The sequence below is a fragment of the Fistularia commersonii genome, chromosome 30, assembly GCF_037954325.1.
Source record: "Fistularia commersonii isolate RoL2024-O1a breed Wild chromosome 30, RoL_Fcom_v1.0, whole genome shotgun sequence".
NCBI classification, from domain to species: Eukaryota; Metazoa; Chordata; class Actinopteri; order Syngnathiformes; family Fistulariidae; genus Fistularia; species Fistularia commersonii.
This window is the reverse complement of record NC_141313.1, coordinates 3,749,450-3,773,002: the sequence shown is the minus strand read 5'-3', so window position 1 is coordinate 3,773,002 and position 23,553 is coordinate 3,749,450. Positions and strand designations below refer to the sequence as shown.

Genomic DNA, 23,553 nt, shown 5'->3' with positions numbered 1-23,553 from the left:
ATTAATGAGATGAGAGATGAGAACAACTTTATTTATTCCGAAGGACATTGTTGTGCCAGTTTCAAGCAAAAACATAACAATAATAGATAATAGTAGGATGGGGGGAGAATAAGAAATGCAATAAAATATAAATTGTCAAGGTTAAGGCTATCAAGTGTTTTCAGGTCTTAAGTACAAAGTAAATCCTTATTTGTCTCACTCAGATCCCTCTAAAAGTTAACAGAATATGAATTATTTGTTTCTTCTGGTCCCCCCAACCAAAGCAGGGTGCGGCTCCTCTCACCTGGTCATCACGTATTGCTGGGCCAGTTTCATCTTGGTTATCAGCTCTGCCAGATCGGAATTCAGCAGCTTCTGGGCCATCTCGATCTTTCAGACGGAAGAAAAACATCACACTTCCATCACACATACTTCATAACAATCCAAACTTAAAAGGTTTAGTGTGTAAAAATGTATCATATCTGCAGGTTGAACCAAAATGGGGGAGACAAACACATCTGTTGTTTGCAGATTGCTCATTCTTTCATTTCTTTCACCTACTTGTTAAGTGTCTTTTTTTTTATATATATATATTTGGTAGTGACTTCAGGTTAGAAGTAACCACACTGATCAGCAACTACGTTAAAAGTGTCAACATGGGGATGACAAAGGGCAGCCGTCCAGAGAAATTCCTCCTGCTGTCAGGTTTGGAAAGGCAGAATTAAACCCAGGGGGAAAAGTGACAAGGGTTATCTCTTAACCAAATTTAACACAACCCTTGATGTTTTTTTTCCATTCATTCCTTGTTGGTATCAATGATGCTTTTTGATCATATATTCTAAATCTAAATATGTGCTGGAGCTTTGATTAACTTCTGTTAGAAATATTTTCAGAATATGTCTGACAATGCAGGCTACTTTGGGGGACAAGGGGCTGCAATTTCCAAAAAAGTCCACCAGATGTCACTGGAAACTGATATTTAACCTTCTAAAAACAACTTAACATGATATAATCAGCCTTTGGGCCTTGAAAATACGTAGTTAAACATACTGTGAAAAGCCCTGGGGCAGAGAGATCATATTTTTAGATTTTGAAACAAAATGTTTCTTCAAAGACATATGGTTTATAAGACTGTAAATTGGAAATTCAACAGTAAGGAGATGCAAGAGAATTTTGGCCTAAGTACAAAGAAATTCCTTTGATATTTTGAACACATTTCTTACTTAAAACATACTTATTATTACCTAAATTATAAAATATCCATGTTTAGTCCTGCAACATGGAGCTTGTTAATGCTACAGCCAGGAGGTTTCCTTCACACTGGTTTTTAAAGTGTCTCAAAATAGGTAGTAACATGACCTGTGTACCTGGAGAGGGCAGCTTAGGAGGCCAACTATGTGTGCGTCTGTGTATTTATGAGTTCACCTCTCTGTGCGTGCTGGCTGGTAACACAGGGATCGTTTCATCAACTGTCGCCAGAAGCGTCCTCAGTGCCAGACCCACCTCCTGCCGGACACACGGATAACACGCGTCATCGCATCTCTCTCTCTAAATCGAACCATCTTTTTCGCTCGACACGGTTGGAGCTGTTATCGGCATGGCCCACCTTGACCAACGGGATGTACTCCTCTGGAGCAGCAGGCTGAATCCTATTGGACATCTCAATGACACATTTAACCAGCCCCGTCACGTTTTCATACACTTTGTCGTTGGAGCGGTCCAGATTGGCAGTGGGCGGCGGACTGATCTCTTGGGGTTGTAACTGGAACGGTGAGGAGGTGAAGGACCAAAATCAGCATTGGTCATCAAGAAACTAAATTTCAGCTGTAAATATTGACAATGAAACACGACGAATAACATCTGTAACGATCTACAGAGGGGCATAACTAGTGTTGGAATTATGTGGCTGTAATTACATACAGACGACACTAGGTGGTTGTATTTCATAACACAAAACGATAACAGGACAACTATGTTTGCGCACACACAAGAACACACACCCCTCTAAATATAATGGAATTGTTGTAGTTCCAGGCGCTATGATGAGTTAGTTCAGTGGGATGACAGGATTGTGAGCCAGCTGTTTAGTGACAAAACAACAATTTCAACCCGCAATTAGCGATAGTTTCCGTCCAAATGACAAATCAGACATGAACTATCCGTAGCGTGGGGCAAGCAAGAAAATGGCATTTTTCAAGCATGCCCAAAAAAGCCTTCAGCAAAGCTGATGGTGTGTAATGTCAGATTTATAAGAATCTACTGCCAAGTGGACGTCATAAAAATCGCTCAATACGAGTTGTGTTAATGTTGAACTATCTAGCGGATTGAAGCTACCAGACTTTTAAAACCTATGTGGTGCAGTGGCTATCAAACACGGCCAAAAAACAAAAAAAAAATATGACACTTGAGAAAGATTTTAAAAATTGAATTAATTTTCCTTGCATAGCATTATAAATAAAAAAATTGAATCAAAGACTAAAATAAAAAATAACAATGGAAAATTTAACATAAACAGAAAGAATAGACAATGACGTTATTACAAAGTCGATATGACGGCCAGTTGAGCATGTTTCTGCTGCACCACACCCTTATTTAGTAAACAATAGAAGCTCATGAATCCAGTTGACTAAAATACTACAGATTTTAAACATTTACATTTTTCCTCACCAGAGATGTTTTTGCTCATCATAAGTCTTCAGGTATTAAATGTTGGAACAGTGTGAACATTGTATTCACGTCTCATGTTTCAAAAATGCTGACAGAACTTTTCAGTTCCGCCTCTGGTGAAGAAAAATAATTTACGGATGAAGATTCTCGGCCACTAATGGAGGACTATTACGATCGTACCGATGATGACGGGCACACAAAAATCAGCTTACCCTCCACGGCTATGGGGGAGGTCGTGGTGAGGAGAGCGAGGTAGGGTTGTGTAGCGGACAGGTTGGAGATAAATATAGAGTGTGAGTGGTGGAAAGGCAAAGGAGTTTGGTGGACAAGCAGCAGGACGGTTACAAAATGAAAATAGATGTTTGGGGGAGGAGTAGGAGGCAGAAGGGGAGACAAGAGGGACAGCACATTAGGCCAAAGCCAACCAGAGAAGTGCATGATATGGCACAACATGCAACCCATCGGCATAGCGAAGATTCTGATAGCCGGGCGTCGTCGTCATAACCCATTAAAAACCGCCAAAACTCGACATGCATGTAATCAAATGACATCTTGGAGGAATTCTGCCCTCTGAAACAGGTTTATGAGATTGTTGTCGGATCGCCTTTTAAAAGTGAGAGCTCTGTATACCTTGACCCCCTCATTGTAGCTGTCCACAGGGGTGAGATTGGACAGGGTTCCCAGGTGACAGGGGGCCCCCGGGCGTGGTGGCTTTTTAGGAGGAGCCACATGCTCTGAAAAGCAAATAATCCTAATGTCAGCATAAGGAGATGAAGAGTGAGCTAAAGAAAAAAAAAAAACAAATTCAGACCATATGACTTTCTATTATCTATTCTTATGCATCCAACAGTTTGGAGCTCATTGGATTGTTCATATTTTGTCTAAATCCCAAGGTGAAACACGAAACAGCAGTTTTCTGTTATGATGCAGACCAGCAAACATAGTCAATATTATGACATTTTAAAACATAATATCGACTGTCACACTATACAGATATTTTATATCAGGAAAAAAACATACAATGCTAACAATTCAGACATTTAAAATAGCTACTTTCACTTTTTGCCTGAAACCGTGGACAAAAGTGTTCTCTCACCTGGCTTCCCGACGGGCTGGTAGATGTGTTGGCTTCCACCCTGCGCAGAAAGAAAAACAAAAAAAAAAAAGACACAGCAGGTCAAACAGAAGCAACATTATCCTCTGGGTTCCGGCCAGTGGGTTTAATGCTGCTGTGAGCCCTATGTGGTCATGAGCGCAGGCAGACTCAAAGAAAACAAAGGTGCTTTGGAGAAGAAGAGCTTCCCCTCCTGAAGTTCCTTAATTGCATCACTCCTCTTTTCTGCCCTCCGCTTTCACTCCCGTTTAGCTGTTCTTTAAATGACCTTGTCCCACTGTTTTACCAAACGTGTGTGAAGAGAAGATCACTTGCAAGACAGGGATTGTCAATACAGACCGGAGTTTGTAACGTGCCGTCCTCCCGCTCGATGCTTCCTCTGCTGTTTCTTGACTCTGCCTTCTGCAGGGAAGACAAAAAATGAAAACTAAGCACAGCAAGTGAAAAATGCAAAAATTGAACCGACATGGCTGTGGAAGTTTTCAGTCATCCAGGTCATAGTGAATTCTTGTCGTGGCAACCCGACTTAAATTTAAGTCCGGTTGCCAGGACAGAAGATTTTGACAAGAATGCTGAAAGTACAAACTTTCGGCAGACACAGGTCGCTGCAGCGACTACACGAGGTATGACATTATCCCCCCCCCCCCCCCTTCCGCTACCACCTGCAGTCGCAACCGACCAAAACACATCAGTTATAAGTCAGGGGGGAAATAAGCACATTCCATTTAAAAACCAGAAAACCTGGGATGCCTGCAAAGTCCTTCCAGTCCTAAGAAAAAGCAACGAAAGAAGAATCTGCCGCCGCGTGCAACCACCTTCTGTTTCAGTACCGTTTTGGTGAAGCACGCCTTGAAGAGATGCATCCTGGGAGAGCAGTGAGTGAAGAAGACCGGAGGACGAAGGCAGAGAATGGAGGCCATCGAAAGAGATGGGAGTGAAGGAAAACTCAAGTCACGCAGAGAGAGCGAGAGAGAGAGGGGGATGAATGTGAACAGAGAGGAATGACAGACTTTGAGAGAGAACACTTGAAGATGGAGTGGAGGAATGTGGACTGATCTGAAGAGGGATAAAGAAGAGAGGATGGAGGAGGAGAAAGTTTCTCCTCCAGAGGAGGAAAAGCTCAAATGAGCCAGAGACAAAATCCTGCAGAGAAAAGATTCAGTCGCCTTGCTCTTCTTTGTTTCTCTCCCTCTGTCCGTTTCTCCCTCCCACTCTTTCCATCTCTCTCTCTCTCTCTCTCTCTCTCTGACTTCGTTCTCGTTCCACCCTCATCATTGCTCCTGCCAATCCCACTTCCTCTCTCCCTCCTTCTATCCTCCGCTCTTATTCCTCCCCACAAAACTTCCATTACTTTCTTTACTTTTCAGGTCTTACTCTACTTCTTTTCGTTTCGCTGTCCAGCTGATCTTCCTTTCACCAAGTTCACTAATTCGCTTATTTTTTTATTCGCCTTTCATCCCGCTTTTCTTTCTCCCCAGGAAGTCTGTTTTAAATCGAGAGAGAAAAGCTTTCACCTGTTTATCGAAATGAAGAATAGAGTCATTACGTTAAGTATCAGCTAAGACTGTGTTTATTACATATCTGGGGACTACTCTTTGTGAAAAGTGCAAACTACAGTTTTTTAAGGGTCACTAACAGGACATTTGGGAAACAAAAAAAAAAAAAAAAAACTTTTTTGCAATTCAAGTGATCACATAATCAATCAAATTTAATCTCACAGTATCCAGTCCAGCACAAGTTTCCCTATTATTTCCAGTGAGGTTATCTGCACACACTTCATATTTTTTTAAATAAGGTCATTGCTTCAGTATACAAGCGAAAACTTGAAGTCTTAACATTAATACAATAGATTTAGCTGTTGGCAAGATGTAGCCTCCCCTTTCAGAGGTAGAGATGTTGATTCGGACGAATTAATTTGAAAAATGTGGTGTCGAGCAAACAGCTCAGAGAAATGTTTCCTTCAGCTCAGACATGACAGTTTAACAGGCATCCAAGAGCTTCATGATTTATTCTCCAACTACCCTGAAACTCTTAGAAGGAAGATGAAAAACATTTTGCTCATTTGCTTTTTGTTTCCTCCAGTTGATGTCCTTCTCTTCTTTTACTTTGTTTGCTTGCAGTGTGCAATGATTGGTCGTCTTAGGGATCGGTACCTACATTTGGAATAAACTGAAATACCACCTTGAAATTTTTTTTTTTTTTTTAAATCTATCTGCCGATCAGTACATGTCAAGTTTACAATTGGTAATTTATAAAGCCATAGCCTGGGACTTCTTTTTTAATATTTTTCCCTTTTTTTTTTTTTTTTTTTATGATTTAGTTCATTTCGTTTTTAATAGACTGACAAATCCAAGCTATGTCTACTGTAAGCAGTTCGGAGTTCGATGCCAAAGAATTGCTGAAGGTAAAATAATTGTGCTTAGACTTTGGCTGATTTTCACGCTGCGTAGTTGAAGAATGCAAACGGGGGGAGAATATAATAAAGAGGCACAATTCCATAAACTGAAGCTGGGCGATATGCATTCATCGGGCAGGGCCTGCCAAGGCAGCTCGCAGCAGAAAGAGACGGCGGGGGAAAAAATATTAAGTCTTGAGGTCAAGATTACACGTCTCTGACCAAACAGCTTGATAGAATCTCAAAATATTAAGAGAAAGAAAGAAAAACAGACGGAGGAACAGCTGGAAAAGAAAATCAACTGAATACGAGGTTGCAGCTCTGAGGTCGCCGATGATACCATAACTGTTGCGGGAAGTTTTCCGTCACTTTTATTCAATAATTTGCTGTGAACTAACAGCATAAACATTATCATAGTGATCAGAGGGGATTAGACCCTGTCGGCAGAGAATGCCTGAGTTCCCCACCAACACATTCCTGTTTATATCAGCTGCTCCGGCAGCTTAGGGAGGTGGTGAAAGAGGAGAAATAGAGCGGAAAGAGAGAAAAATTCAAGCAGCAGATGCATACGAGTTTCTTCAACATGTGTCGGCGAAGTGTCGAAGGGAGGTGCCACACACACTTCATTGTCACCTCTTTCAGAAGGGATTCAAGGTCAGTATCAGAGGCCGGTTGATGAGCAACGAGGACGATAAAGCAAAAGTTCGGAAGGATGAGTTGAAATCACTTGCACAGAATTCCTAACGGATTCAAAAAAAGCACTTTGACCAGATCAAAATATGCTGCGCGTGGAGACGGGGCTTATCAAATATTTCCAACCCCCGACCCCCTTTTTATTTTTTTTCCTCTGTATCTGCATCTCAGCTCTCATCCACCTGGTTCCAAAATGAAAAAAAAAAACACACCACAGGGAGAGGAAAAACAACATGACCCAAGCAGAAGGAAAAACAGACGTGTTTTGGGACAGCAGTGATTGTTCTAATATTTGGGGATGTTTCAGTGTCAAACATGACTGAGCCAGGTTGGGGATCTGAAAAAGATATTTCTGCTGCTCTCCTGGCAACAACAAGGCTGTAGTAAGTGGAAAAGTACAAACTAAAATCAAAAATTGACATTTTAGTCTTTCATAATGGCTTAAGCAAAGAAAAAAAAAAAAGCACGATAATTCCTTCTGATGGGTTGAGCAACAGAAGACTTTTATCCAATCAGCACAGGGAGCAGGTGAACTTAACATGAAGGAGACAAGTTTATTGCCTGACAAGGGTTAAATTACATTATGACGGTTTTCATACCAAGTGGACGTCATGCGTTACCATGAAACTCTCCTCCTTCTCCAGCCATCGCTGGTCGTCCTCCATCTGTTGTTGCTGCATCATCAGCCTCTCCTCCATCAGAGCCTGGCCCACACATCCTGACTCCTATCACAAACAAGAGATTGAATGACTGGCGCCTTTCAAAAAAATAATAAAATCAAGTTGTTTTTTTTTTATTTTTGCAGAAGGTTTCATCCAACCCAATGTATTACCTAAAAAATAAGGTAATTGTGTTGATACAATGTGTGTGTGTGTGTGTGTGTTATGTGAGCACGCAAAGACAAACTTCACATGGCAGGTCTGAATTGTGCCATTTCAGCAAGTAGTCATTCTGCATTAGATATCGTAGGAAGAGGATTTGGAAGCAACAGGTTGACTTCATCAGGCTTTGTTACCACAAATTGTTTTTAAGTGTGACGCTCTTGGAGGGAGACGATTTGAAATACACGGGCCCCGAGAAAATAATTGCAGGGATCGAGTTGCCATCAAATATTTTCTGACTGCGTTCCCTTTAATCCTCTGTTTAGAGAACCTCACCGTACGTTTGAAGAGCCAAGAGCTCGATGCTGTGAAGTAACCTAACAAGGTTATTGGACGTTATGACAATTAAACACATGGCGATGAATCAGAGAGCCAGTTTGTTGACAGGGACAGCTGGACAAATATTCTTTCATTTCTGGCAGTAGAACCTTCTTACCTGAAATCTTGGCTACATTTAGATACGGAACTGAGATTCTTTCAGTGTATTTTAGAAAGCCATGTTTACTCTAGAAGACCTCGGTGCAGCCTTCAGTGGACTGAAAGCCCTCTTTGGTCCACGTGCGGTCCGCTAATGGACGTGGGTTTGATTCACACTGGAGATATGTCTCCGACAATATACGTCTGCTCTCTTTCCTTCATGAGAAAAATATGAGACACTGATGTGTGTGTGTGTGTGTACCTCAATGGTGGGGCTCCACAGTGCAGTGTGTTCAGGCCTGTGCTGATTCCAGATATCCGGACCAGAGAAGCTGCTTCCTACTCCACTACCACCTCCACTGTGGGCTGAAGGCTGGAAGCAAAAGAAGATCAGACAGACAGAAGACAAAAAGGGCTTGGTTTATGGTGTGCATAAGAAGCATGTATTGTGAGCTTGTATACAAAGGTTGTATTAGAACATCGGCCACTGGGTAAATGTGACGTGTCATTAAATGTATTCTTTTGCAGTTTTAACTATTTTGTTAACTTTGTCTTAGTCAGGTTTTCTTCATGTTCATTATGAGGCAGAAACAAACTTATGGAAAGCACATCAGTCAAATCAATCTCATCCAAAATGCTTGATTTGTTCAGAAATATTGTTGGCTAGTGCAGGAAATTCACATTTTTTTGCAGAAAAAAATATTTGATGACTTTGTGTCCATCACTCCTGGTGAGAATTAGCAGATTTGGTAATAATCAATGAAGAAATAAAAAGGATTGAAGATGGAAAAATAGAAGAGTCCAGCAACATTTTGCTCACTTCTGCAACCCAAAACATACAGACACTATTTCAACATGATCTAGTTTGCACTCAAACAGAAGTCAAAATCACGCACTCCATATAAGGACAGGAGAGATGGAGCATGCAGGTCTTGATGTGTGTTTGTGTGGGTGTGTGTGTGTGTGTGTGTTAGAGAGAGAGAGGGAGAGAGAGAAAGAGTGAGTGAGTGGCTCTTAGCACCACAGGAAATGCCTCCTGTCTGCTCCGGTTGCAAGGAAGAGGGATAAGAGCCGTCAACGTCGCTCCTATTTTTCTTTAGACCTTCGGCGGTCTGAGTTAATCCAGACTCCAACAGACGTGGGACATTTCAGAGACAAGCGGTAAATGTAGGATTGATCGAAGCTGCTGATTTTTTTTCTTAATTTGTGGAATGTACTAGGATGACTTCCAGACATCTCATGACGCAGATATTATCATCAAGATCTCTTAATGTTAAGGATAAAGGCGGATAGGAAACCTTTCAGAGTTGCTCTGTTCACCTGTACATGTTTTGGACATTTTGACGCCAGGAGGCATCACAATGCAATAACTACACTCAAGTGATACAAGTGAAGTTACTTTAAAAAGTGAGACCGGCTGTTTAAGAGTCCTGTATCGCCATGCACTGCGAAACCAGTGTCTCGGGACAAGAAAGCCTGGTTCTGTGTCTCACGCGGATAAAAAAAAAAGTGTGTTTGTTTCACCTGGAAGTGGTTGTGTTGGGGGCTGGCGAGGAAGCCTTCGCTGGAACGAGGACTGGGGTAACCAGGACGACTGGGCTGGAAACAGAAACGCAAGCGTTTTGACTCAGGTTAGAGAAATAGGGTGAAACAAAGAAAGTCGATAAAAAGATCACTCAGTCTTACTTTAGGCGGAGCTTCGTCAGACCCTCCGGAGTCCCAGGAAACTGTTACTTGTCTTCTCATTTCCATTCGAAGTCTCTCTTCTTGCTGGAGCTTCTCCTCCTCCAGTATGGTGCTGAACAAGACAGATGCAAAGGACTCAACAGGCCATCTCTTTCTTTAGCAAACCGCTTGTAAATTTTGGTCGCTTTTGAAGAATAAAAAGGACAAGATTAAACTTGCAGCTCAATATACCAAAGAGGCAGTCCGACAACTGATTCCTGCCCATTAGCTCACTACAACATAAACCGCTGACATTGATTTTTTTGCCAGACCTTCAAACAGATCATGATAGACAGGCTAATTCTCCCTTTGCACAACTTAAACCTAAATCTGACACGCATCATCACAATGTAATTTCCATTGTTGCTTTCCTCCTATAAAAAAAACAAAACTAACAGTCACTCTTTGACTCCACTTCTCTCGGATCTCTGTTTGGTTTGTTCTTCTGCCTTGTTTCAAACCTCACTGAATATGCCTATGAATATTTCAAACACTTAAACGTGGCTTTATGAAACTTAACTTGCATTGAAACTTCCCTTCTGAGTGGAAATGAACTGAATAGGCAGGGACAGTCTTCTTTGGATGCAGAAAAACCACCTCAGAGAATGACGTTCGCCTGCCTTCGCCCGGCATTGCATGGCGTACATGCAGGTGTGTGCGCGAAACCATGAAATTACCTGAGTTGCGTCTTGAGTTCGGTAAAACGGGGCCGTTTGCTGGGGTCGTAGGACCAACATTTTGTCATTAAGCTATAAAGGGTAGGTGGGCACTGGGGGGGCATGGCCAGTCGCTCGCCGTTCTCTATCCTGCCTATCACATCATTGTTTTTCACCCCTTGGAATGGTTTGATTCCATACATCAAGATCTCCCACATACAGACACCTGGGACAAAAATGGAGAAAAAGGAGAAATGAGCCACAGTGACCTAGATACCGTGATTGACAACAAAAAAAGTAGAACCCAGTAAAACTCACCAAACATCCACACATCACTGGCAGAGGTGAATCTCCTAAAGTTGATGGATTCAGGAGCCATCCATTTAATGGGAAGTTTACCTTTAGAGGCTGAGACACATAACACATTAATCATCAGTAGAATCAAGACTCCCACTGAGAACAGCTCTTCATCGCTATATTCAGTCAACTGTAGGTCATCGTCCTTCCACCCACTACAGGAGTGATCGCTTCTTGAACGGATTCAAAGTACTAGCCTTTTGCTGCCAGTAGATGGTGCTGAAGTCACATAAATTTAAAAAGCCGTTGGCAAACTCATGGGATTTTTCTGGAAAAAGTCTGGTGTGGATTCATCAGCACTCACATAAGGAGGGTAGTCAGCAGAGGGAGATGGCACAAGATCAGAGATCTGTGTTGCTCAATGGGGGCATTAATGGGTCTCAGACAGTTTTTACAGTCACATGTTTGTGTTTATTTCACGCAGGTGTTGTTTGTCCCTGTACCTTTATAGTAGGAACTGTCTTCCATGTATCGCGAAAGACCAAAGTCTCCCAGCATCACGCAGTCAACCGACGAGACCAAGACGTTACGAGCTGCTATGTCCCTAAAAACAACACATGTACACACGCAACACAATGAAGCGCCATAAAATAAATAACAGGTCTAGAGTCCTGAATATATGTGGGAATTTTTGTAAAGTATAAACAACAAAATGCATGCCAGAAATGAAATTTGTTTTGTGTTTTTTTCCTGAATGCCATTATAACTTCGACAGAGCAATGGGAATAATTAAGTAACCGCAAGCAACATAATAATTGATCCCATTGTTGTTTGTTACGAAAAGCGTGTGTGTTTTTCCTGGTGGTCTACCTGTGCACAAAGCGCTTGCTCTCCAGATATGCCAGCGCTGTGCTAAGCTGGTAGGCAAAAAGGATGAGAGAAGCCAAGTCCAGACTGTACTTCCTCACCTGAAGAAACGAACGCAACTACAGAAAGAGAAAAGACATACAAAGACAGGGTGATGACATCATCAAATGTTACTAAATCAAAGACACACACACACACACACACTCCTGGATATACCTCTCCTAGAGTACACAACTCCATGATGATCCACACTGGATTCTCTGTTATCACTCCGATCAGTTTCACGATGTGTGGGTGGTCAAACTGACGCATGGTCACTGTGAGGACAATAAAACACACTCTCATACACGTGCCGTACATATAAAATGCGTCGTTCGGTGATGTTATAAGAAAACCGAATCATGAACTGTGCTTACATGCTTCTTGTAGAAACTTTTCTCTGACACTGTCCGAAGTGCAGTTCTTACAGGTCTTAATGGCAACTGGAAGAGATGGTTTGTCCTGCACAACAACCAGCATTCAAGTCACATGTCGCCAAATATGAATAAAATGAAATACACTCTGCCGTCGTTGTCATTCCTTTCGGTGTGATTTTGTGTGTGCGTGTGGATTTACATACCGGGGTATTGTAGACCCCTTGGTGGACGTCTCCGAACTGACCCTCGCCTATGCAGCGACCCAACTCTATCCTGTCCCTCTGGATCTCGTAGTCCCGTGCTGCGAGGAGAAAAAAAAGCGTGAAGGACTAGAAGAAAACTGAGGAGACAGACCGCGAGCGAGTCTGATTTGACATTTCACACAAGCACCTGAAGGATCCATCACGTTCGCTGAGCTATGCAATGACTGCATGGATGGAGCTCACTGGGATGGGACTAATTGGTAAAAGGTCAAAATTGAGGAATTTCCTGGATCGTTACTGGGAGATTTGGAGATAAAATTCTATCAGCGTATTCAAAATGACCTTCTTCACTTGTTGAAAATAAAATCCACAGCGGATTCTAACTCCAATGGGCATCATACACATGAAAAACACACCACAACAAACAGAAAAGAACCCAAACTAATTTAACAAATGTATTGTTATTGTCAGTGTCCACATGCATACCCCAAAGTCCCATCCTATTCCGGTGCTGACTGAAGGGGATAACTAACACCCACCCAAACACACCCACACTTTTGATAGTTGGACCCGAAAGGAAAGCCAGTGATGAATTCACTGCTGTCTTTAGCCTGCAATTGTCATCTTAAGATCCATCCATCCATCCATTATCTACCACTTTATCCTACTCAGGGTCGCGGGGGGTTACCGGGGTCTAGCTCAGCTGCCTTCGGACGAGAGGCAGGATACACCCTGGAATGGTCGCAGATAGACAATCATTCACTCTCTCATACACACATGCGAACACTTTTCCAATTTTTTCCAAGATTAAGATTTTAAGAATGAAATGTTAAAACAAACAAAAAAAAAAAACTTAAAAAATAAAAAAAGTAAACCTTTCACAGTTCTAGAACTCTAGATCAACTTGGTTTCTTAGATATCATTAATTTTCCAGAAATCTTCTGAGGATTGTTCGGTTATTTGACACAAAAAATGTAAACAATGACAGATAATGGTATTAACACATTCCATTACCAGAAATGCCAAAAGTGCCATCTAAAATTCACCTGCACAAAGAAATGACTCCGGGACAGAACCTTAGGGAAAAATGTACTACTACCACCTAATTTCACATAATTTAAAATAGCCCCACATTAAAAAAACACTACCTTTACTACACAGGCAGAATTTATTTTCTGCAGGTGCAAAGACGGCTTTCCCTTGTTCTTTCTCTTGATGAGAAAATCTGCAGTTGAGCAGCATGAAGTTTGTTGAATTCAAACCACATTTGCAGTGTGACTCACTTTGACATTTAGAAACATCATCTTGGTGTCTGTATGAATTAGAGGTTCAAATTCATCTCAATGCATGTGATATTAAATAACACAGCCTTAAAAGTTTATATCATTTATAGGCCATATTCTGCAGCTGTGATGCTGATTCGCTCCAGAAGTTGTATTTTTAGTTTCAACGGCACATTAATTATGGGCTCCAAAATAACAGTACTCAAAGATAGAAACAAAATAAAATGCATTGAGCATTATTTGATTCTTGCATTTTTCTTTGCCAGGTACCCGTGGTGAAAAACTATTTCCTACATTTGGAATGCTTCACAAAAAAAAAAAAAATCATTATATGGATAGAATCACAGAGTATAGAACGGTTTCTGCTCACAAAACAGCCTGCAGCAAGCCACACTAGGAATCCTGACAAGGGAGATAAACTGTTCCTGCTGTAGTTGCAGTACGAATGCAAAAAGCCCTTAGCAACAGTTCCCACAAGTGTCCGGCAAAAAAAAATGCTCACCAAAATGTAAACTCTCAAGGCATTTCAGTCTGGCAGAGAGGGAAAGACGGAGAGTTTTACCTTCAACTATTCCATAGCTCACTGTGTTGGCAATGGGGGGAAAAAAAAAGAGGAAGAAAGAGAGAGATGAAAAGAGGCAAAGAGCCAGACAGCTGATTTAAGACCGACCGTAGAAAAACACAGAGACCTTCATACAGACACGGACACTTTAGCCATTTTTCCCCAGACATGACCGAACACCACATGCACAGATACAAATTTATATAGACAACAGACGGCGTGATATTAACGTGAGCATGCATACAAACTCAGTCAGGAAGGAAAATGTCATTTTATGAAGTTTGCAAAAAGTCCCTTAAGAGGAAGTTTCAGAAAGCAGACAGAAAAAGGGAAAGACAAAAATAAAAAACAAAAAACAAAGGAGAGACACTGAGAAACGTACATGTCGGGACAGTAAAAGAAAAAGACAGGGGAGAAGCACAGTTCATTTTTGAAGCTGGCCACACAAATGGAAAAAGACTTCGAACTGGCCAACACATCCGCGCTGAAATACTGATACACTGCAACTGTAAGGGTTTGTCGCACATTACAAATGGATTACACAGATGTAGAGTGTCCAGCCAGTGTCCCAAGTGCTTATGACAGAGAGTGAAACTGGCCAGACTTGGATTAACCTCTCATTCACCTAACCTAGTTTAAGTAGTCTTAATGTTACTGCTGTCGGCGTTTTTCACACAACCCTCTGCTTGGACTAGTTCAAGAAGCAATGCATGTCCTCTAACTGATAAGATTATTCCTTCGTTCAATTCCATTCAGTCACTTTAGTGTCATGACACAAAGTGCAATGATATTGAGGGATAGCAGCTTTAGATCAAGTTTTTCAGGGCAGAATTTAAGAGGCAGAACACAATAATAGCAACAACTATAAACAACATTAAAAAGGCAAAACACAAAAATAGTAGCAAGTTAAAAATATAAGAAAACAGCTAACATAATATATAAAAAACAGTAGGTAAGGTCAGTGGCGTCTCAGAGTTATTGCACAGTGCTGGATTTAATGTTCAGAAGTCAGGGTTTGTGCAGAATTTAATGCAATGACAGTTCAGGGGTAAAAACTGTCTGTTTCTCTTTTACCAGTGCAACACAAGCTATAGAGTAGGTCATCAGGGTGAGTTACTTACTGGAGGGCATGGTGTAGGTGTCCTCTTCATCAACTATCTCAGCATAGTCATCAGTCTCTGCAACATTAGGAACACACAACTATTAGACCCCTGGCAAGAACGTCATGGACATAAACCTTCTGTCATTTTAAAAAGGATGACAACAACAACAACAACAAACAGGTCGTTCATGCATATACTGATGTTCTTAACGCATGTCTACAATGGCATGTAGCATTTCTCACAAACACACACACACACACATATATAGAAACAGAAATTCCAACAAAACCAAGAAAAAAAAATGGGAAAAAGACTCAACAACCTCACTGTTTCGATAACGCGGGTGTAAAGTTGGGCTCATGTAGCTGCTCTTTCTGTCTTTCCCTGTCTCTCTCTCTCTCTCTAACTGCCCCTTACACACACACACACACACACACGCACACACACACACACACACACACACACACACACACACACACACACACACACACACACACACACACACACACACACGGCGGCTCAGAGTGTCAGCTGAGCATGAGCTGTGAATATGTGTCTGTGGGAGAGCAGCTGGCTTGCAGGGAGTCGCAGTGGTGGGGGAGCCGAAGGAAAGCAAAAGAGAAGAGGAACGAGGCAGAGAGAGCGGGTTTGAGAGGAGACGAGCAAACAATGAGAGAACAGGAAAGCCGGTCAGAAAGATCGCAGGGTTAAACAGAGAGGTGAGGGATGTGAAAAACAGAAAGTGTGTCTGACGGTAATGTAAACAGATGCCGATGTTTAACTTGAAATCTTTGCAGAATCAGACAGACAGGCTGTGAGCAGTAGAGAAACAGCGAACAGGAAAAAAAAAAAAAAAAAAAAGAAAGGACAGGATGGAGCGAGACTATCCTAGCCAGATGGTGGTGTCTAAAATAAAATCAGTGTGCAAACTCAGCTGTTAGCAACAAGAGCCAAACATCTGCTCTCCTGAACACTGCCCTCACAGCTAAGGTTTCAGGCACTGATGGAAGATGTCCTGAATTTATCAAGAAACATTTGCTGACACCTGGATAGTGCTAGCATTTTTGTGGCGAATTCAAGGAGGGTCAGTAAAACTGGATGTTTGCAGTAACCGGTACATTAGTGCCTGAAGTAATTGTTGGCTCATGCGGCTCAACCGTAATATACAAACCTTTCACCACTTGAAAAGCTCTTGTTCCTATTTATACACACTGACAGCCCATCGGAGAAGAATACATATGTTAAACATTATCCATAATCCCTGCTAAGACATCGTTTTTTAGCAAATAGGAGTTTTCATTGAAAAGCCTTCAACAGGAGTCCAAACACACATCAGCGTAAGCCGAAATAACAGATTCAGCTCTGTTGACTTTGTTTCTTCTCCTAAACTGTGCTAAATTTGAAAAGTAAGAAATTTTCTAGCTTTTTATATCAATGTTTTTAGATTTAACAAGGAAGCAGTAAATAAACCATTTAAATGTCATTCTAGAGAAAGTTGGGTTTACCACAGTTCCAGTATGTTCAACCGAAAAAAACACAAAAAAACTTTCTAGTGACTTGAAGAAAATTAATTGTGTGTTTTACGGCAAGAATTTGACACAGATTTGTTAGTTTGAACCGTGGAAATCCATGTTCACAACACTGGAGATCCACTGCAATGCGGTCTGGGATTTAGGCAGAAGACTCAGCTGTTTCTAAGTTTGACTGGTCGAAGTCCTGACTCTCTGTGCTTTCAGTGGTTAAAATGTGTGTGTGAGAGACTCAGAGAGAGAGAGAGAGAGAGAGTAAGAGAGAGATAGAGAGAAAGAAAGAGAGAGAGAGAGATCCACTCTGCCCATTATAGCCAGGAATGCACCCTCTCCTGAATCCAGTAAACCTCTCCCTACTTTACTCTGTCTGCTCGAGTATGCATGAATATATGTGATTCCACGTGTGCATGATTTTGCATGTGCATGTGGGTGCCTGCGTGCGTGTGTGCGTGTGTGTGTGTGTGTCTGTGAGTTGTCGAGAGAAACTTTTGGAGAAGTTCCCTTAAAGAGAAACAGTACATCATTTACAAAGTTGGCTTTTTGGGGTTGCTCTTTCTGTTAAAAGAAGGATGTATTTAAAATACTGCATTGACTCACTTTGAAAGTGTTGACATCCCATGAACACTTCAAAATCCTTTATCCATTAGGTAGAGACAGCAGCAAATTAATCAGAATCACTGATGTATTTATTGATATTTTGTTGTTTCAGATCCCTGAAGCATGTGATACAACACATTCAGCTACATCACACCTGCATTCTAACCTTTTGAAAAGCTTTCAGTCTACTTTATGGACGGAAAAAAGAGAAACGCATGCGTAATCGTCCACACACACACACACACACACACACACACACACACACAGACACACACCAACACCAACGCACATACGACACTCCAAGGAGGGTGCAGTATATTGGTGGACACAACAAAGAAGCAGCAACAGAGAGATAAACAACAGCATAACTTTACCATCCCCACTTAGATCTTCTGCAGGGTCCAGGAGAGCATGCAGGAAACGGGACAGCAGCGAAGGAGGAGGAGGAGAGGGCGGAGGAGGAGGGGCAGAATGGAGAAAGACAGAAAAGCAGGAGAGAGAGAAAAGCGGGAGGCAGAGCAGAGGGAGGGAGGAAGAGAGGGAGAGGAGAGAGACGAGGTTAAAGCATGAAAAGCCTTGAAACAACATAATGTTGCAGAATCTGAAAAGCCAAACACCCAGCAAGCAAGTTAAGATCCAAAATATCTCCGCTGAACAAACACAACTTAATGCTGCGTGGACACATGGATTAAAAATGAGCATGTGTAAGGCCGGAGTGACAACATGCGTGGACAATGTTTACACTCCACTGTGGTTTCAAGCCTGTATAAGTAAGCAGTCTGTGTCAAGCTGTAAATATTTGTGAGAGGGATTAGCGGCAGAGGACGCAGCTCAGTTGAACACATGAATTCCAGTCATGGAGTTTAAACAGTTCGCAGGGTCGGTCATCCCCGGCAAGAAAAGCTTGCTCGAGAAAGGGTCATCTCAAGGGCGTTTTCAATGCTTTCACTCTTTTCTCACGATTACCGCTTCACTCCTCTTGAACCGAGGAACTTTAAAAGTCTTAATAACGTTGCTGCAGTGATTACGTCAGATTCCTAAGGGTCGAAATACAGAAGGGCTTGTGTGCTCAGGGACTTCAACTGAGTATCAGAGTGTCTTTTAAAATGGAGATTTACTCTTGTTAGACATGCGTTCATCGATCAAATAAACTCTTCCTTTTTCCTCAAGTAACAGAGAACTTTTATTAGATCCCAACCAGTACGACCGTCATTTGATTTTATCGATTACTGACATGTTTAAATTGATTGAAAAGCAAAGGCTGGCAAAGCTTGTCTATTGTGGACTTCCAGATTTAATAAGAAACTCCAGCATATTCACAAAAAGAAAATCTTGTTAATCATCTTAACAAATACTAGAACCACCAAACCCTGATATGCATCCGACAGAACAAAGTCTATTGTGAACATGACTGAGAAATGCTTCCCCGGATGTGCACGACATTTGTGTGTCTGCTTGTGACGGCGAGCGGAAAAGTTGGGATCACTTGTTAAAATGTCAACAACAGAGCAGCTGCTGTCCAGCCCGCTGATGGAGGCTTGACGGAGGACACGTTCTCAGGGCAGATGCTTAGACCTTAAACCTAAGGTCACTGTAGGACAGAAGAACCTCCTCACCCTTGCCATGAATTACGCTTTAAACCAACATAAAAATACTGAAGAAAAAGAAAGAAAAAAAAAAAAAAATCAAAAATAGTGAAACTGACCTCAACAGAAAGGCATGTGCTGAGCTGAGACATGCTGGTGACGGTGCAGACTATTCCATATAAATACATAAAAATGTTAAAGTGGGTACTGGCATGAAAAACTACACTGCATCCTAGACAGGAAACCTGCTAACTTTCAAAGAGTGCCATTCAAAAAACGTTTGTTTATTTTCAAGTCGTAGTCTGTCTTGGAGAGAACAGGCTGGGTTATTTACAGCCAGGCAAAGCCAGTTGTTTGAGGCTGAACCGTGTTTAGTGCGATCAAACAGGCAGTGAGAGCAGAGGCGGTTTTGAAAAAGAGGGTGTACCAGAATTCACCATTAAAAAGTTTTGATGCCCCCAAAAACATTGTTGATATTGTCTAATTCTGCTCGGCTCTGCCACTCTGCTTTATAGAAATATTTCAAGTAACTAAAAGCTTATTGTAACTGTGATCCAGGTGCTCCTACATCACAGCTATGTACATTCCCCTTTTCCAAAATGTCCAGAATGATCCAAGTGTACCATTGGGCGGTGAATCTGAACAGAAGACAAACGGGAGGAGGAAACGCCGTGCCTTGGTCGGCTTAGACGGCGTCACTGTCACTAAGTCTTCGCCCGGTCGGGCAAGAAAGAAAAGCAGAGCCAGAGAGAGAAAACATGAGAGTGAGTGAGCGAGGAGATGTGGGAAGGTGGATGTAAACAGAGGAGGAGGTAGGGAACTGGGGCAGACAGAGGGTAGGGCATCCCAACAGAGGGAAAAACAAATTAAGTAAAAAAACAGATGTCTGAGGAAATGGTGTGACCGGGAAGGAAGAGTTGGAACCCGCGGAAACCAACAGACTGCATTTATCTCCCAATACTAGCCGCTACTCTGGCATTTGGTTTCACCTTACCTGAAACAGAGATCGCTCTTACTCCACTTCTGACGGCTTCCAACTTTTTCTCATTGTTAGACAGTCTGGATGAACAAGTGGAGACACATATGGAGTTAAACAGGAGTAACTCAAACAAAATAAACACCCCTGACACGTCAAGGAATGAAAAAGGCTGATCTGAAACAGAGAGACTCCCCCGCGTACATGAAACGGGAGAGAAAACAGTCACCTGTGACCGAACTCTGACCGTTCCAACTATCACTCTGCCTTCACTGTGGTCTCTCTTTCCACTCGGTGTAACTCTACTACTATCTTTACATCATCGACCACAACAGGCCGGGAGAAAGAGAGAGCGAGACAGCTAGGGAAGAGCGACTTCGAGTAAAGAGATTAAGAAAAAGAGGAGGAGACGACACAAGTGTTTGAAAACCCCGAGTGGAAAATATTTGGTTCATAAGCGTATCTCCTTATTTGACCAGAGAGAGAGCGAGACCTAAAGAGACAGTGCGGGAGAGGGGGCTGTGGGGGGGGGGGGGGGGAGGAGCACAGGTAGGTAAGAAAAATGGGTTTGGATTTGAACTGATGACGTTCTAATACTAATAAAGTCACAGACTGAAAGATTTGAGAGCGGATTCGGGAAAGGTCTCCAGATTTTAGATCCATTGCCAATTTACCCATGACATTTTCCCACGATCTTGGAAATGTTTGAGAAAAACCTAAGGGGAAAGGGAGGATAGACCGCACGGTGCAGAGAAATGCTCTGTCTTCAGTGGTCTCATCAGGCTATTCAGTAAGAATGTCAACAGCTCCAAGTAGAAAAATACTGGGATAATCATTTCGCAGTATAAAGTATTTTTAAAGTGACTAGCTTGATGTATTTAAAAATATGACAAACAAAATGTAGGAATGAGATCTTTCATCAGAAGACAACTCCATTTGTTGTATTTGGACCATATTTATGCTATACTCATGCTCTCATACTAGAAGGTTCTCGGGAGGTTTATGACCGAGAGATACTGTAGAACCGCAGAGAAATAACATTCCACTCTTTGGAGAAAAAAACTGCAGGTAAGGAGACACAGGCTCAAAGCTGAACATTTAACATCAATGGTCATTCATTAAAATATTGGTGCATTAGTTACAATTATAAGGGGGCTGTTGGCAATAGAAAACACACTAAAAATAATGATTCTGTTTATTTTTTGCTTATTGCTAGCCTCTTACTGGTAAACAACAAGGTGGATCCGTTCAAACCAGCCAAAATACAAATGTGCGAGCAGGACGGTAAAACAGATGGACTTAAAGCTCCCACAGGGAAGTAAAAGTCAAAGTAACAGACGCTGAGACGAGAACAACACTTACTTTGGAATGGAAGGAAGTGCTCTTTCTCCCTCTAGAGGACAAACAAGCACACACACATTATGACCAGAAGGAGATTTTTGCAGGGAATGTCTTGGGCAACATTTTATCAAATGTACTACTAGGACAACATATAGAAACACCTGATAATGTTATTCAAAATTTAAAATTGGTAGAAAAATATAGGAAAAAGTTGCAGTGTTATGTGGGCAACTGAATCATCTGCAATTATTGTGTACTCTCTTTTGACAGAACCCAAAAGGATGGAACTACAGGGTGAGGGTACCTTTCTGAATTCGAACAATGAAGGAATGGGTTTCCATGGAGACAAGCCGACAGTAACCATCAATCAGGTCAGCGAGGTTCTCTGCCATCGTCAGTGACGCTGTTGTTACAGTGAGAGGCTGAACGCACAAGCGCAGACAGTGAGAGGTCACACAAGAAACCTTTATTTGTGGTGAAGCACATATTTACATATGAGAGCACAGTGGGGGTTTCCAGCTGCCTTTCACAGTCGGTGAAACCCCACTGTCTTATTTCTGTGTGTGTGAGAGCATTAATAAATCCAATTCTATTTAAAGTCACTTGAAACAAAACCACAGTCATGAAATAATGGGTGATCCTTCTAGAGTAGAGCGAATAAGTTTAATCTATTTATAGAGAGCTACTTTGTCATCAGATGCACACTTGTAATCCAGCCTTGTTTGAAGGATACAGCAAAACATTTGGTCTGATAAATGGGATTTTTGGCCATCACACCTCAGCAGGTACGACCCCGGGAATCATGGCAACTTTTATACTTCACATATGCGAAATGTTTTATTCTATCTGTGAAAATATCTTAATTGACGGAGGTGTTTTACCTCAGCGGCCCCAGCTACATTGAGCTGTAGCATGCCTTTTCTGTCCTTCTCTTCCATTGCAGAATACTGGATGGACTGAACTTGTGTAAAAGTTGCCAGATGGGTGGGCTGCGGGCAGAAGCAGACAACTGTTTAAAAACAAAAAAACTGCAGCTGCAAGGAGAAACTGAGGTGGGTGTGTGGTATGTGTTCTGGGGAACTCACCGTGGATCCTTTGTCTGTCAGGTAGCTGATCCCCTCCTCGGGCCCAATAGCCAGCTCCACCTGGATCACCCAGCTGGACTGTTTGAAAACACACACATGTTTAAAAGGAAGCTATATACTGTACATATACACACAACAGTAGAATTTATCATGTGCGCAGGTTGCAACACTCGATTCCACCAAAAGGGGTCAACCTAAACTCACTAAGCAGCGTTTTCAGCATGAGGGCCGAGTCAAAGTGAGAGGAACCCACCCCCAGTGCACATTTGAAGCATTCCTTGTCGTAGCGGTAGATCGGTGCAAGTGTCTCCAGGAACTTGAGGATGCACTGTTCATCATTCAGATTGGCCACCTGCTTGAAAGTCTGCTGGATCAACTTACGAAGAGGTTTAGCCTAAAGACAAGAGAGGTGGACGGCTATGATTAGCACAAACAGATCCCGATTTGTTGTTCAATCTTAGGCTATGCAGTGTGTGTACGTTTGTGTATGTCTTTGTCAAAAAAAAAAGAAAAAAAAAAAAAAAACCCAAGCTTACTGTTCTGTATATTTCCTGTGCATCTTGTATTTGCAAGTGTTATTTGCAGTCCCTATGTCCTCTATTGTAAGTCGCTTTGGATAAAAGCGTCTGCCAAATGTAATGTAATGTAATACAAATAACAGAAGAACTAAACAGAGGAAAACGTGGAGGCTTGATGTGATATTTGTGTGTTTAGTAAGGGCAAGCGAACAGGGGCGGCTGGAGGGGTTTGGGGACGATAGTTGATAGACCCTGAGAGAGTAAAACATTGATTGACTCTGCTTCAATTCAAACTGACCTAACCACTTAATTTCAGGGGAACTGTTCATTCAGATCAATATCGTGTCAAAGACCCATTTAAAAGCTCATCACTCAATTAGACACTCACACATTCATCTCATGGCCAACAAATAAACACACGGACTTTCAGAGCAACATTTTCCACTGCTGGCATTGCAATCAACATGAGATTGTCACTTCCTTTGGTATCCCCTAATTGTCGGCAAATGGAAAAAAGATCTATCCAGGAACTGAACCCTGCTATTCACAGTCCGCTGTATACTTCGTCCCTCTAGCAATAAAGATGTCACGCCCCCTCCACACACATACACATACACACACATACATATACATACAGGTTATCAGAAATATATTCTCTTCTAG

General features: G+C 41.9%; 1 protein-coding gene across 11 annotated transcripts in view; it reads right to left on the bottom strand.

The window, feature by feature from the left end:
* The window catches only part of ptk2aa (protein tyrosine kinase 2aa), a 54,724-nt gene that overhangs the window by 1,951 nt on the left and 29,220 nt on the right, over positions 1-23,553 (bottom strand). For 3 of the 11 annotated variants that reach the window (XM_086178393.1, XM_086178388.1, XM_086178386.1), the window contains 27 exons: positions 22,626-22,766; positions 22,373-22,450; positions 22,169-22,276; positions 21,592-21,709; positions 21,309-21,339; positions 19,965-20,029; positions 19,594-19,680; positions 17,759-17,776; positions 15,277-15,333; positions 14,096-14,176; positions 12,311-12,408; positions 12,108-12,192; positions 11,908-12,008; positions 11,695-11,810; positions 11,328-11,428; positions 10,846-10,935; positions 10,549-10,753; positions 9,833-9,944; positions 9,671-9,745; positions 8,409-8,519; positions 7,448-7,573; positions 4,100-4,162; positions 3,743-3,782; positions 3,277-3,380; positions 1,586-1,741; positions 1,405-1,485; positions 284-369 (listed from right to left, as the gene is read on the bottom strand). In XM_086178393.1, the coding sequence (XP_086034519.1) occupies positions 284-369; positions 1,405-1,485; positions 1,586-1,741; positions 3,277-3,380; positions 3,743-3,782; positions 4,100-4,162; positions 7,448-7,573; positions 8,409-8,519; positions 9,671-9,745; positions 9,833-9,944; positions 10,549-10,753; positions 10,846-10,935; positions 11,328-11,428; positions 11,695-11,810; positions 11,908-12,008; positions 12,108-12,192; positions 12,311-12,408; positions 14,096-14,176; positions 15,277-15,333; positions 17,759-17,776; positions 19,594-19,680; positions 19,965-20,029; positions 21,309-21,339; positions 21,592-21,709; positions 22,169-22,276; positions 22,373-22,450; positions 22,626-22,766 (2,534 nt within the window). The remainder of the gene's footprint in view (positions 1-283; positions 370-1,404; positions 1,486-1,585; positions 1,742-3,276; positions 3,381-3,742; positions 3,783-4,099; positions 4,163-7,447; positions 7,574-8,408; positions 8,520-9,670; positions 9,746-9,832; positions 9,945-10,548; positions 10,754-10,845; positions 10,936-11,327; positions 11,429-11,694; positions 11,811-11,907; positions 12,009-12,107; positions 12,193-12,310; positions 12,409-14,095; positions 14,177-15,276; positions 15,334-17,758; positions 17,777-19,593; positions 19,681-19,964; positions 20,030-21,308; positions 21,340-21,591; positions 21,710-22,168; positions 22,277-22,372; positions 22,451-22,625; positions 22,767-23,553) is intronic. The other 8 variants (XM_086178396.1, XM_086178392.1, XM_086178387.1 and 5 more) reach the window with 7 other exon arrangements.